Source organism: Coloeus monedula, assembly GCF_965178545.1.
Source record: "Coloeus monedula genome assembly, chromosome: 3".
NCBI lineage: Eukaryota > Metazoa > Chordata > Aves > Passeriformes > Corvidae > Coloeus > Coloeus monedula.
In genome coordinates, this window is record NC_138783.1 from 50,962,779 (window position 1) to 50,978,227 (window position 15,449).

At 35.3% G+C, this 15,449-nt stretch overlaps 1 protein-coding gene across 4 annotated transcripts in view; it reads left to right on the forward strand.

Moving 5' to 3' along the window:
* Nucleotides 1–15,449, forward strand: part of NBEA (neurobeachin) — a gene marked incomplete at its 5' end in the record, with an annotated part of 466,147 nt that overhangs the window by 142,392 nt on the left and 308,306 nt on the right. For all 4 annotated transcript variants that reach the window (XM_082279412.1, XM_082279411.1, XM_082279414.1 and 1 more), the window contains 7 exons: nucleotides 1,667–1,775; nucleotides 3,810–3,891; nucleotides 4,103–4,226; nucleotides 4,556–4,748; nucleotides 4,984–6,006; nucleotides 7,838–8,055; nucleotides 9,508–9,661. In XM_082279412.1, coding sequence (XP_082135538.1) covers nucleotides 1,667–1,775; nucleotides 3,810–3,891; nucleotides 4,103–4,226; nucleotides 4,556–4,748; nucleotides 4,984–6,006; nucleotides 7,838–8,055; nucleotides 9,508–9,661 — 1,903 coding nt within the window. The remainder of the gene's footprint in view (nucleotides 1–1,666; nucleotides 1,776–3,809; nucleotides 3,892–4,102; nucleotides 4,227–4,555; nucleotides 4,749–4,983; nucleotides 6,007–7,837; nucleotides 8,056–9,507; nucleotides 9,662–15,449) is intronic.

Here is a 15,449-nt window from a genome sequence, read left to right on the forward strand (position 1 = left end):
TAGTGCTTGTTCCTTTTTGTTCACATACATATGTGTGCATACACATGACTTTATAAAATGGAAGACAACCATAGGAAAGTAAGCAATTATAAAATTTTAAAGCACTTAGATTTCTGTTTCACAGTATGGGAAACAGACATTGCATTGTAATACATTGAAGCAGAATTGCATAAAGAGATGTTACATGATTTATGAAATCTAAACCCATACAATAGTACTAAGAAATGTGTAGGTATAAAACCAATTACTGTTGCTGTAGTTCATATATATTCATCACAGATGAAGCTATAGAGTGGAAGTAATTGATTCTCAGAAGTGACCAGTAATGTGTTAGATGAGAGCCTGAATAACTTAATTGATTTTTCTTTGTGATCTGTGATGATAGACTACTTTGTCTAACCTTAACAGTTGACAAAATCCTGGTTTTTTCCTTCTCTGCCATATTTGATTCTTTCTATGCCACCACTTGAAATAATAGTCCGTTGTTTACTTTTGAGTTTTACCTGCACTTTTAAACTTCCCAATGGATTTCTTCTTCTATCTGCTAAACCATACCTTAAAAGGTTGAATAGCAGTAGGTTTTCTCATAAGTAGCTCATGAACTCCCTTCTGTGCATAGAAAAGTACACAGTTGTAAGTTGTTGCCTCTCCTTTTTGTGGTTGTTTGAAGATTATAAAATAATCTATTAATTTCAAAACTTCTAGCATGAACCTATATAATTTCTTATTTTTACTGGTAATCATGAAAACAGTTTCTTTGCTTTTGAATGCATAAATTTTTTAGAAACTTTACTGTACTGTAACCAATTTAAAATTTTTCTGCTGCTTTAATATGGATTATTATTTATTTATTTTGAAAAATGATTTTTGTTTCATATCCATTAAAATAGTAGGTAAATTTAATGATGCAAAGTATGAGAAATGCTCTATTTATGATGTTATATCCCATTTCAAAAGGGTGGGGTTTAGGGACAAAACATTGATCTGAGTTTCTTCGTTCTCCACTTTTTAAGATTTGAGTAGTTTTGGATTCCAGACGTGAAACACTTCAATCACATAGAATTTCATAACTTTTCAGATTTTATTTCTTTTTTATTGCAACATGTGTTATTCCAGGATTAAATTATTTTGGCTTCTTGAGAGAATCATGTATTAAAAAGAAAGGTGGTACTGAAAAATCCATATATATATTAGTATTAACACATACAGATGGTTGAACAATCTGAGGGAGGTTAGCCCAGATCACCCACTGTGTTTGCTTCCAACCTAACAAATTCTGTGATTCTGTGATTAATGTTGGAAAATATGAAGTTGGATTGTCCTGAGTTCTTGTGATGTGGCAAAAGGTGTGTTCTTCAGTGATCATATTTTAACCAGCCTCTGTAAGATAGGAGGAGTTGACTTTGAGAATGGTGTGTGATTTATTTTATACAAAAGCCCATTCTAAATACAACATTGTTTTCTGAGAACCTTTGTATATTTGTACAATTGCATTCATTTTGGAAAATATCTTAAATGATATCTATTTCCTAATTTGTACAGAATAACAAGCTTGGGATCTTTTTAGTACAGCATCAAAATATTTGGCTTTTGGGTTTTATCTTGCATTTACTTAAAATGCTCAACATGCTTGGCATGTGCCTAATATTTTTGTTTTCTCTTACAGGAGAAAGGTTGAAATCATGCATACTCACAGTCTTTTTACACTTCTTGGAGAAAGGTTGATGCTGCACACAAATACAGTGACCGTTACAACATATAACACTCTTTATGAGGTACAAGTTTTTAAATGTGAAGATTGTTGTGTCTTTTGTAAAAAGTATGACTTAAAAATATCCATGCTCTATAATATCCTGATTCTCAAGGCTTTTTAGAAAAATTTTAGAAATTTTGAGAAAGAACTTCTTGGTTCACAATGTATTTTGCCATGTTTTGGATGTTTTTATTAACAATGTCATAATTTTTACATATGCTTTATAAAACTTTCCACTTCTGATGGAAGAAATCCTGCTACTTACGATGTTAATCACTTTCCACAAAAAAACCACCAGCAGTTAACTGCAGATCTTCAATTCCTCATACTTCTCCATTGTTTGGAAAGTTTGTTTCCATTGAAATGGAAAGTGCTGAAGTCAGAGATGCCTCTCTCTCTCTCTTTTCTCTTTTCTATTTCATGTCACTCATTTCAAGTTTACGAAATTTTGAAGAGTGCTGTTCTTTCTTTTTTAACTGTGCCAAATGATAATTAACACAGCCACTTTTATGTACCAGCTACTGCTTGAGGTAAATAAGTATGACCCCAAAGCATTCAGCTATTCTACCAGGTTCTTGTAGAAACTTCAGTTTCGATGATGAGCAATTTTCTAAAAGCAACATATTGAGAACATCAAGTTGGTTGAAACTCATGTCTCATGCTGGCATGCATAAAGCTCTTGTCCAATCTTAATTATTACTAAAATGATGACTTAGAATAGAATCTCTTGCAATTTCTGAAAATCTTACGCACTAGAAAGATTTTTTTATATTTTTTTAGTCATAAATAGATTTAATGGCTAGATGCTCAGGGTTGGTTCCAGAAACGGAAAGAGATTAGACGAGCACTTGGTTTTTAGGGTTCCGAATAATGTAAAAAATTATTCTTCTATGACTGTAAAGACTCCAAGACAAAATCTAAACATCATCTATTTGCCAGTGACTTAGACGTCAAGTTCTTTTTTACTGCATATTACCTTTTATGATTTGGCCACTTGGGTCTCAGAGTCTAGTTCCTGCATTCAGTTTTCTGAGAGCTTCTGTGATTGGTATTCTCAGAAAATGCATAACTCATTGACAAAATTAAAGTCCTCATGGAGTTCAGCATCCACAGGCATGTACATTTGAAAAAATAGCCAGAGGAAAGGAGAAAAAAGGGGTTAAGTGCTGTAAGTACAGAAGATTTGCTAAGAAACTGATGCTAAGGAAGAGATATTTTCCATATTCTCTCATAAAAAGCAAGGGCATATTTGCATTCTATTTTAAATATAAATATGTAAAGACCTATTCTACGATACTGTGTTTATGACTGTCATTAATTTGATTATTTCTTAATGAGTGAGCTAAAGTTCTGCTTTAAAATAAATATTGCTAGTGAAATTACTCTATTTTGAAAGGCATTTACTTGAATGTACTTACAGAGAATTCTGTGTTGATATAATTGAATTTTTAGCTAGTTCTTAAAAATAAAGTTGCATACTCACATCCAGTGACAGGTATCCTGGTGTTACAAGTTTGTGGTGTTGCCTCAGTACAGATTAATTAGCTTGTCAGGTACAATGCATGCAACGGGAGAATGCTCTGTCTTCTTCATTATGTGAAGCCTCAGGATTATTCCTGTGGAATGCTGTCTCTGACTCATACTCTTTACTAGGTGGAGGAAACCAAACCCAGTTTTAAGAATTATTTGGTTTGGTTATAGATGAAATGTATGAAAATAATTATTGATGTATGTAGCTTGTGAAAGATATTTTGATCTGTGAGTGTATTACAATATGAGAAATATTAATGGAATATCTTTAAAATACCTTTACTGTATATTTAGGCAATGAACTCAAAGGTTAGCTAATCAGCCACAGTACAACCATGAAAATCTTGATCCCTGCACAGAGGAATTGCTTTATTCCATTCTTCAAAATTTAAAATATTTTACCTAATTTTTTAATATGAATTTTCATGTGGCCATGGTAAATGTTCTTAACAAATTTGAAAACTAACAAAGAAATACTGTAGTGTTTGATTAAAAATGGTAAAAGGAAGTTACTATTCTGTTTTAGATTTTGACGGAACAAGTATGCACCCAAGTTGTTCATAAACCACATCCAGAGCCAGATTCAACAGTGAAAATTCAGAATCCAAGTAAGGACAATATATTATGTTTGTTTGATAAATGTATCATCTAGAGGTTGTGGGGTTTTTTGAAATGATGGTTCAGAAAGTGAGAATAATTGATTCGTGTATCTTAGATACATATGGGTTTCTGTTACCTCTTACATTAGTGGCTGTCAGCAACTATTTCTTTTTTTAACATTTGTAAAGTGCTTTACATAACTAATTTATTCTTTCAAAGTGATTCTTAAGGTGGTGGCAACGCTGTTAAAAAACTCCACACCAAGTGCAGAGCTGATGGAAGTTCGACGTTTGTTCTTATCTGATATGATAAAACTCTTTAGTAATAGCCGTGAAAACAGAAGGTATGTCAATACAAATGGTATTTTCTCATCCTTGATTTCTGGGTAGTAGCAATCTGTTATATTCTGTGTAGAGTTTTATACTCCATAATAAATTAAATATATTTAAAATAAATTTAATACATTTGTGGTAACTTTTCTTAGTTCAGTTGCTAATACAGGATTCTTCTCTATAGTGTACTTTAATTTTTTATTTATACTGAAGTATTTTTAAGTTTATTCCTAATATTGGATTGATGTTCAGAGATGATGTTTCTCCCATCTTAACCATCACAATATTAAAATAGAGAAACTTTGTTTGGATATATTTTGAACTAATTATTTCACTTTAGATGTTTACTTCAGTGTTCAGTGTGGCAGGACTGGATGTTTTCTCTGGGATACATTAACCCAAAGAACTCTGAAGAGCAGAAGATCACAGAGATGGTTTATAACATTTTCCGTATTCTCTTGTACCATGCAATAAAATATGAATGGGGAGGCTGGAGAGTGTGGGTGGATACTCTCTCTATAGCTCATTCCAAGGTAAGAAATAGCTCACAGATGTTTTTTAAATACTGGTAACCCCCAAAGGCAGTAGTGATAGAGTAATATAAGATGTAAAGTGATTTAGTGCCATCTGGTGGCTGTCCCTATTCATGCCAAGGTGGCTTTTTTCCTTGTCAAACACTTTTTAAGCTGTGTTTTATATGTTTTTAAGAATCTTGCCCAAGTCATCTAGCATATATTCATCCACATAATCTTTTCTTTTCTTTTTAAGGTCACATATGAAGCTCACAAGGAATATCTAGCAAAAATGTATGAAGAGTATCAAAGGCAGGAGGAAGAAAACATAAAAAAGGGGAAGAAGGGTAATGTGAGCACCATCTCAGGTCTTTCTTCTCAGACAACGGGAGCAAAAGGTGGAATGGAAATTCGAGAGATAGAAGATCTTTCACAAAGTCAAAGTCCAGAAAGTGAAACAGATTACCCTGTCAGTACAGATACGAGGGACTTGCTCATGGCTACAAAGGTGTCAGATGATGTGCTTGGAACTGCTGAGAGACCCGGAGGAGGAGGAGTGCATGTGGAGGTTCATGACCTTTTAGTTGATATAAAAGCTGAAAAAGTAGAAGCTACTGAAGTAAAACTTGATGATATGGATTTATCACCAGAGACACTGGGAACTGGAGAAAATGGTGCGCTGGTAGAAGTGGAATCTCTTCTAGATAACGTGTACAGTGCAGCTGTTGAGAAGCTCCAAAACAATGTTCATGGAAGTGTGGGTATTATTAAGAAGAATGAGGAAAAAGATAATGGTCCATTAATAACTCTGGCTGATGAGAAAGATGAACCTTCCACTAACAATACCTCATTTCTCTTTGATAAAATACCTAGTCAGGAGGAGAAACTCCTTCCTGAACTTTCAAGTAACCACATTGCTATTCCAAATGTGCAAGAGACACAGATGCATCTTGGTGTAAATGATGATTTGGGATTGCTTGCACATATGACAGGTAGTGTAGATATAACTTGTGCTTCAAGTATAATAGAGGACAAGGAGTTCAAGATTCACACCACTTCAGATGGAATGAATAGCATTTCTGAGAGGGAGTTGTCTTCATCATCTAAAGGATTAGAATATGCTGAAATGACTGCCACAACTCTTGAGACAGAGTCTTCTGGTAGCAAAACTGTACCTAATGTTGATGCAGGAAGTATAATATCAGATACAGAAAGGTCTGATGATGGTAAGGAGGCAGGAAAGGAGATACGGAAGATCCAGACAACTACCACAACCCAGGTAAATTTCAAGTAGCCATGTATGTGTCTGATGCAATTGCTGTTCATTGCTGAGGGATAAATTAATAGCATGAGATCTGAGAGATATTTGAAGTATATATCTTTAATTATATGAAAAATGTACATCTTCCAGGCCTATTTTCTTTGAAAATGCCTTAATGCGGAGTCTTTCATGACTGTGTAGAAAACATATATTGCATATACTACTTAAATAGTTATTTCCCACTAAAATCAATGATTAACTACTATGAATTGGTTTAAATATGTGGACATTAATCTCTCTTTTAAATAATTTGCTTAGAAAGAATTATCAACTGAGCAACCAGCAGAAATTTATCTTCTAATCTCTTCTTTGTGTGCAATGAACTCTAAGCTGTCCATGGTTAAATATTTTTTCTTAAAATGAAGTTAACCTTAATAAAAAAAAAATTGACATAGGTATTAAATAAAATATAAACAGAGAATTATTGTTTTATTGAATAATGAGCAATTTTAATTTTAGCATGTTTACTGTGTAGCTGGCAGTTGGAATTTTGATTTCTGTAGATGTGGTAACTGCCTTGTTAGATTTGATCTCCTTGATATCACTGAACACTGAAAATTACTTAAAGACAAGCCACCTAAGTGTAGATACTTAAGTGTTTTGTGCTTGCTTATGCAGTGGAAATGCACATCAAAGCCCATTCTTGCAGATACAGTATTATTGGCTAGATAAAAGCTCCTCTGTTATGGTACAGTTGTGATACCATTGCTGCTGCTGGCATGAGGGTTACCTGCAGTTGTGCCTGAGGGAAACTGTGTTGGACTGGAGTTGCTAACCTCAAATTCTCTAAAAACAGGTCTACAACCATCTCCCTGCCTTATTAGTAAGAAGTAACTGTCTTTTATCCAAATGGACTGAAAGAAAACAAGCAAATTGTGCTACAGAGATGGGACTACTGCTTACTTCTCAGAAGAGTTAATGCCTTTATCAATAATAGATCAAATATTAAAGAATATAAAATTCACTCTTTCCTGTGTTTCCAGCTGGAAAAAACTGAATATACAATTGAAAGCACTATGCAGAAGATTCATGTGAAAAATTAAAATCTTGGATAAGTCTAAGATAACTCTAAGGGAAACACAGGAAATGCAAGCAACAGTAAAAATTTTAGTCCCAAGAGGTCAAATTGAATAAAGGAAACCTTCTCTGCTTTCAAAATACTGGCTACAGGAGATCAAGATCAGATTAAATATACAAGAAGCTCTTCAGCTCAACTCCAATGCTATGTCCATTTTTACATTGCTAACATAATTGTTTTGCAAAGTTCTCTTTTTCTTTTAAATTGACAAAATGGGATTTGGGAGACTATATATAATTCTCTAATGATCCTGCTAAAAAGACCAGATAAATAAATTTGTTTTGAAAAATGAGGAGCTGTCCAAAAATGCACTCATTCCTTGAAGCCATCACTATGTAGTTTGTTCATGTTTTCAGTCAAATCTTCAAAGAAAATTGTATTAGCCCAAAAAGATAATTGTTACATATAAACAAAGTCTTGTCACTGACCTTGTATGGGCTACATTTGGTCTTGTGTGTAAGAATTCAAGTGAAGAACCTGAGAGTAAAAGCTGGGTGAGTAGCTGGAAGGGGGCCAGCCATAGCCCTTGAGCACTGATTGATTTGACTTGGAGCAGCTCATTTGCTGAAGGATATTTCCTGCCTTGGAACATCAGTATCTCCTGTGGTTTGTGGCCACATTGTTTTATCCTCTCCTTTCTCAGATTCTGTACTGCATTCAAAAGCACACTGCATAAAGTTAACATCATTTTTGAACCTCTTGTTGATGTAGGCAATACAGGGTCGATCTGTCACCCAACAAGACCGGGATTTACGTGTTGACTTAGGATTTCGAGGAATGCCAATGACGGAAGAGCAGCGACGACAGTTTAGTCCAGGTCCACGCACAACTATGTTTCGTATTCCGGAGTTTAAATGGTCTCCCATGCACCAGAGGCTCCTGACAGACTTGCTTTTTGCACTAGAAACAGATGTACATGTTTGGAGAAGGTGGGTTGTTGTTTCTCCTTTAACTCCTGGTTTGTGTTTCCATCAAGGAAAAATTTGGCGTGTTGGACAGTGGATGCTACTGGGATGGTGGGGAAGAAAAGAGCTGGGGTTAGTTGAAGTGCCCTCCTGAATCTTCTACCTTGTCTTTTTGCCCCTTCCCAGCCCATAACAGCTCAGTTTCACAGGTAGTAATTCCTGTTTTCTTGAGGCATTGTATAAATCCTGCATACCTAAACAAACTGAGCTGCTCTTTCAGCTTTTATTTAGTATTAGAATCTACTTCCCCTGTTCTAGACAGGATGACTTCTGCTAATGGCCATTTTCTTAACTGATCAATTAAAACACAGCTTCTCTACCTGCAAGCTGTATAAATAAAACCTCATTCCTATTACATCTTCTAAGGAAACACTCTATTGACAAATTTTCTTTTGCATGCCAGCTTGGTGATGATGTAATAATTTATAACAGCAATGTGATTTCCTAGGGGTTTTGTACATTTTGTACATGTTAATAGGGGTACTCTAACTATAGTACAATAAAGACAATTTACTCTAATTTCCACTACAGAATGATTCATTTTCACAAAACTTGAGCATAGTTTTATCAAAGGAGCAATTTATATTACATTTAATTTCCAAGTTGATGAACTGTTCTGTGATACACACTGGAAATACACAATTTTGATGTTTTTCTTTTGGCCAAGTATGTGGGAGGGGGTTGTATTTTGTGTTCAGATAATGCTTGAAGGTTAAAGTTCAGATTATATATTTTCAGTTGAAGCCTTTAATTTTTGTTTGCTGGCTGCCAAAAAGTGTTGCTTTGGGGAAAGACCATACTTACAGACAGAGTTTTCCTCAGTATTTTCACACAGGGGTTTTATGTTTTTGCGCAGTGATTGTTTCATGGGACAATTGCTCACCAGTTAGGAGTTTCTAATCTTACAAGCATCTGTGGCTTCTGCAGCTGTTATTAATGCTATTATTTATTATCAGTTAGTAAGGTTAATATTAAATCAATGTATGGCCATGTTATCAAGTTTCTCCTTTAAAACAGTAGCAGGTGTTATCATTAGATGTTACCAAGGGTGCTTCAAATGGCACTGGTGCAGCATGGTGAACTCTTAAATAGTTGCTTTCATGCTGCAGAAGCAACTCCACTGCTTTCAGCAGAACTGCGTGTGAAGTGAAGTATTGATTGATGGGAATAAAAGGTTAGAAGATGTTGTTCTCAGCTGAGTATTTGAATGTAATCCTGTGCAAAAAGAGACAGCAATCAATTTGTTCATTAGACTAGTCTTGTTGATATTTTTAGACAATTTACATGCAAAGCTTTGTAGACCAGACTTTTCCTTTTTATCAAAGAAACATTCATAGTATGGTTGCAAAGAATGTGTTTATCTAAAATTTATTTTAATTGTTTGTTTTTAATCCATCCTTTCTTCTGTTCTTGCAGTCACTCCACGAAGTCTGTGATGGACTTTGTCAATAGCAATGAAAATATTATTTTTGTACACAACACAATACACCTCATTTCCCAGATGGTAGACAATATTATCATTGCTTGTGGAGGAATTTTACCATTGCTGTCAGCAGCCACATCCCCAACTGTAAGTACAATATTTCCACCCAGTGGTCATATTAGAAATTGTTGTTAATATTGCAAACCAGTATTTGCAGTTGACTTTTCTTCTTTAAGGACTCCTGTCCCCTTTCTGCTAATTCCTTCAAAAAATTTATATTTATAATCAAACAGTTACACTTTGATATACAGTGTTTATAACATTTTGCATTTGAAATGTTAATTTTATCAGAGTAGTAGTGCTTAGTAAGAATAATATTTCATAGTAATTTAATATTTCATTTACAGGGATGACCATGAGGATAATGATTCCTGTAACAAAGTGGCATGCTTTATGATGTCTGCTTATTGATAGTCATAAACCTTTTTTGCATGGCCACTGTTAGCTTGCATGCCAAATGATACCACAAGTCATCCCCTATCTAGTCTGTTTACTTCTTCCTTCTGTAGGTCCTTTCCCCCTCTTTTTTTTTTTAATCTTGTATTGAAAATAACTGATTTTTTTATCCACTCAAATATTCTTAGTAAGTTGTAAGTTCTTAACAGATTAAAGCTCAGGAAGGCAGAGTATTTTCACTAAAAAGGGAAGAATATTTTATAAATATTGCATTATTGGCAAGAGTAATGACATTATTCGAATGTGATGCCTTGTCTGTACACTTAATGTCTGTGACTATTTCTTTCATACTAAATGTTTTCTTGAGCATCCTGTAAAAATTATTTGTAGTTAATATTGGTCTTTGAAAGGGGAGACAATGAGACCCAGAGGGGACAAAGAGCTCCTCTGAAACAATGAGGGTAGTAGGCACTGGAGACTGCAAATGTGGTTTGCAGTAAAAGCTCAAATCTTTGGTCTAGCCATTCAGCAATGGAGATTACTTTACTTTTTCTTTACTGTTACTTCTAGTTAAAAAATCTTTCTTTGCAGATTTTATTTGAAAGGTATGAATGTATGGGCTGGCAATTTGCTAAACATTAATAGGATTTTCAGGCAGGCAATTAATGTTAAAATGCTGTCTCTTTACTATTTTCACTGTGTTAACTGGAAAAATATTTGCTATAAGCAAAAGTGAAACACTACAATTATTGTCTGTAATCACAAGAATAACATAAAGGTCCTGATTTTGCAAGTGCTTCATTGTAAATATTGACAAGTATGAGTGAGTACACACTGAGCCATCTTGAAACACAGGCTGCACTATCATGCCTTGAAGTAAAGGACATTGGGGGATATTTTTTAAAGCAAACATTTTAGGCATCATTTGAAAATGATGGTGTTTTGACATCTTTTATATAAAAATATAAAATGGGCACAAAATTAATTAGGCTGCAGTTCCATTGAATGCTCTTTGTGGATTTTAGCTCTTGTCCTGGTTTATGATACTGCAGAGCCATTCTATGGAATAATAATTTTGTGGTTCACCATTTCCCTCTATTTATTTTGGAAAACATATGTATGTGTGTGTGTGTCTGTGTAGATAGTTACCTGACACAGCTTTAATTACTACACATCCATTTGTTAAAATATTGTGTGTCAATACTGCCTTGCTCAATAGCAGTGATTTTCATGCACTGATACAAAAGACTGCATTTTCAAATTTCAGTATTATGCACACATTTCTCCACTATATGGGGACTGTGTGTATTTCTTGAATACTTAATTTTGCTGTCTGTCTGGGTCAATAAAATAAAAATAAATTGTAAAGTAAAGCAATTCACTAAAAGTTGGGTAGCCGACTTCAAATTGAATGAATCCTACTATGTGAAATTAAAAAAAAAAAAAAAGATTCTTCCTGCCCATTCAACTCCATTCCTGTTCCTCAATGTCCATCCATAAACATTAAAAGGAAGGTGGATTGATTCATCACGGTGAGTGATACAAAGAGTGCAGTACATCCTCCCTCCTTAGAGCAGGTGCTCTCCCTCAGTCTTGTTCTGAATCACAGTTTCGAAGGAGCAGATGCCCTGCTGGTCATCAGACCACTTGTGAATATCCATCATATGATGAATGAAGAGTTTTCATACTGATTCTCAGGCTTCTAATACTTGTGCATCCTTGAACTGCTGTGGAGAAGTGGATGGATTGCTGGTTCAGAATATATTTCTTCTCAATCGTGAAAGGGCAAAGTAGGCCACTGCAAGCAATTGGTTACAAAAGGCTGTCTCACCCTCCTCCTTCCAGAAGTTGCTAATGGGAAGAGAGAAGAGGTTTGAAACTGGACGATTTATATGGCATCTCCACCGCATAAAAAGACTTATATCAGGCCTGCTGCTGGCCGCTTTCTGCCAGAGTAGTTCTTAAGGGGGAAAGGGCCTTTAGGCTTTTCCCCTCACTGATTCAAAGACTCACAGAATCATAGAATGGGTGTGGCTGGAAAGGGGGCACAGGAGGTCACCTGGTCCAACACCCGTGCTCAAGCATGGCCACTTACAGCCAGGTTCCCAGGACTGTGTTCAGACAGCTTTTGACTATCTCTGAGGATGGAGGCTCCATCACCTCCCTGAGCAACCTGTGCCTGTGCTTAGTCAGCCTCACCATGGAAAAGTGTTTCTTGATTTCCATGTGGAACCTACTGTGTTATAATTAATTACATTAATGAATAGCATTTTATCCACAAGGTACAGAGTTGAAATTTTGGGTTGCATCTCCTGAATCCCTTCCAACCCCAACCATTCTGTTAGTCTGTGTAGCTCTGTAATTGAAACTGGGCATGGTATTAGAAATCTGCTCAAGCTGTATTGCACTACTCTTCCAAAAGGAAGCTGTTCACAGGCTACATAAGCTGCCTCACTGGGTCACCCCAAGGGCCCGTCTCCTTTAGCATTCTGCCACCAACAGTGACTGTTTGCAGCTTACATCAGAATGCAGAAGTCTGAGCAAGCATACTGATTGCTCCGATAACACTCCCTTTCAGCATTTAGGATTTTAACAACTAGAGAGGGTGTTTGGGCTGTCATATTTAATAACCACTGAAGAATTTATCCTACCAGACTTCATCTAATCTTTTTTGAAGCTACTTACACTTTTAGCTTCCATGATATCCTATGGCATTGAGCCTGACAAAGCAATTATATAACCTTCAAAGCACTTCTTGTCTTTGTTTTTTTTAAGCCTGCTTAAATGCATGAAGTCACTATGTGCTGTACTGTTTATGCTATGAGAAGAGTGGTTAATCATGTCTTTATTCAGTTCCATATCCTTTATGATTTTGTAGGATTGAGTCATATCTCCTGGCATGCCTGTTTGAATCCATACCATCTTCATCTTGTTTACTCACTGATCCTCCATATCTCTGTTCTGTGGAGCTTTTCTGGGGTGTCAAAGCTCTCACATTTTGTAGATCCTGTAGAAGATATATATTCAATTTATCAACAAGTGTGAGCTCATTTTACTTAATTTATTCCTTCTTCACTTTCCTGAATGGTGATGCTCCAATAGTCCCACTGAAGGTCTTTTGGGGCCCATAGTGAAATTTTAAAGTAGTAGTTCTTATTTCCTCCTAGTACATTTTATTTGTTCCATAGGTCATGTGTTTACATCTGTTTATAAAAATTAATTTACTTTTTGGTCTGGAATAAGGAAATATGAAAGCAAAAAAATTATTGAACAGACAGTAAAGGTCATTGCACCCTTTGTCTTCAGGATTATTGAAACAGGGATGGAATTCATGGAGAGATTAGGGTAAATCTAAGTATTCACTTGAAGTTCTTATGTGTGGCCTAGATTTCTAGATAATGGAGATCTATTCACCAGAACCAAATGATTCAGCTATCTCTGATGTAGACATCTACCAGATCCCTGTAGAGTCCAGCTGGTGTGGAGCTCAATCCAGTCTCTTATTATGAGATAGCTTACTTGTTTTCTAATGGAGAAAAGAAGAAGCACACGGTTCCTTTATCAATTGTCTTACAGTCCCACTTGTGCACAGTTCCTTGATTTCAGTGAATCAGTCAGACTTCAAGCAAATCTGAGTTCATCCTGGGTTCATTCTTAAACAGTCTTAAATTCTGCTGCAAAACTCTCTTCTCAACAATCTAATACAGAGTTAGTTGCTCTTAATGTGCCATTGCCTCTGATTTTTATAAAGCACCTATTTCTCATTAGTAGAACAGATGCTGAATATTAGATGCTTGAATTAATGAACTCTATTTCAAGAAAGCCAAGGAAAAATTTAGCAAAATGACTTTCAGAATGCTGGAGCAATTGCAGTTTTGGTTTGTTTTTTTTTCTTTTGTGCAACAGATTCTGTATTGTGTTCCTTTCAGAAAGACTTTTTTTCCTTTGCATAGTTCAGATTTTGAGTGAAATGGCAATTCTTCTGTGCTGGGTGGAAGATTACTGCATGACTCCTTGCCTGCTGTAGAGCAGGCAATCTTAATTATGGAATTGCCTCACTATGGAATTCTTGTAATAGGAATCTGCCTTTTATCTTGTAGGACTTCTTTTTTGTTTTGTTTTTGGTCTGGTTTGGGGTTTTTTCATTTGTTTGTTTGGTTTTTTTCTGTTTTGGGTTTTTTTTAATCCAGGCTAGGATGATCTGAAGAGAAAACTTTAAATATTAATAGAAAAAAAATAAAAGAAAATAAAAAATGCATTTGTGGTGTAAATAAACCACTCAATAAACCACTCTGTGGGTAACTCAAGAGTGCAGAGAAGGTTATATGTTTGTATGGCATACAGGGAAAAGTTTATTGTAATTCACAATAATATATTGCCACAATTTTCAATATTTCACTCAATTTCCATTCTACACTACATCTGTCCCAGGGTCTGTACATGGACTTGCTTCAAATGATGATGTTTTTAAAGTTATTAAGATGTTGTGGAAGTGTGAAAAACAGGACCTGTAAAGGGAAAAGGTTTGCAAAAGAAGCTTTCTGTTAATAGAAGCTGGTTTACAGATAACACATTTTGTGTAAAAGCTAGCAGTTGGAAGTAATCACTGCATGCTACAGGGATAGCTGCTGTGACAAGGGCTTGAGGACACTGAGCAAGGCAAAAGAAATTTGAGGAGTTTAAATATATGTTACAATTCAGAACAAATTTCCAGACCCCTTGCAATGAGTTTGTTTTTCCACTTATTCTAAGGAGTCTATAATTCAGCTTCTTACTTGAAGAATCCAAAACATCAGCTCTCAGATTGTCATCTGAGGGCTTCTGGTGTTATATGAACTGTCCACAAAACTCCAAAAAACATTTAATGATGGCCTCATTTGGTCTGTGCCTTAAAAGCTGAGATGTATGACCTGTGTAAAGTGTTAGCATTATCGTGTTCAGGACTTGTGTGATTCCACAGGTTCTGTGTGGTCTGTAACAATTCTGAGAATCAAAAGTGGTAAAACTGATATGCAGATTGTCAGCTAGTAATTGAGAGATGATAGCCACGGGTTAATTCTCGAGCTGCATCCAACTATGAAAAGACAAAGACACATTTAAAAACTGGTTGAGTGTGGTATTTTCTGTCCTGATAGGAAAGAAAACAGTTCGTTTCAGCCTGTTTTTCTTTTTGTTAGATTAGGTTTTTCTACTGTCTAAATCATAACAATGGTAACTGACATGCTCTGAAGTTTCTTTCTATTTTTAAAACAGAACCAACGAAAACTTAAGAATTAGTTCCTAGCCCACTGTGATAATTGAGAAAGTGGTTCTACCTAAAACTAAACCATAACAATTTAACACACATATTTAATTGTGAATGATGAAATATGAATGCCAACTCAGACTGAGTGGCTTAGTAAATCTTGTTTTTTTTTTTCCTGTGGTTCAAAAGCATTGTCATATCTAGTTTGATACTGGTTTAGGTTGAAGAAATCAC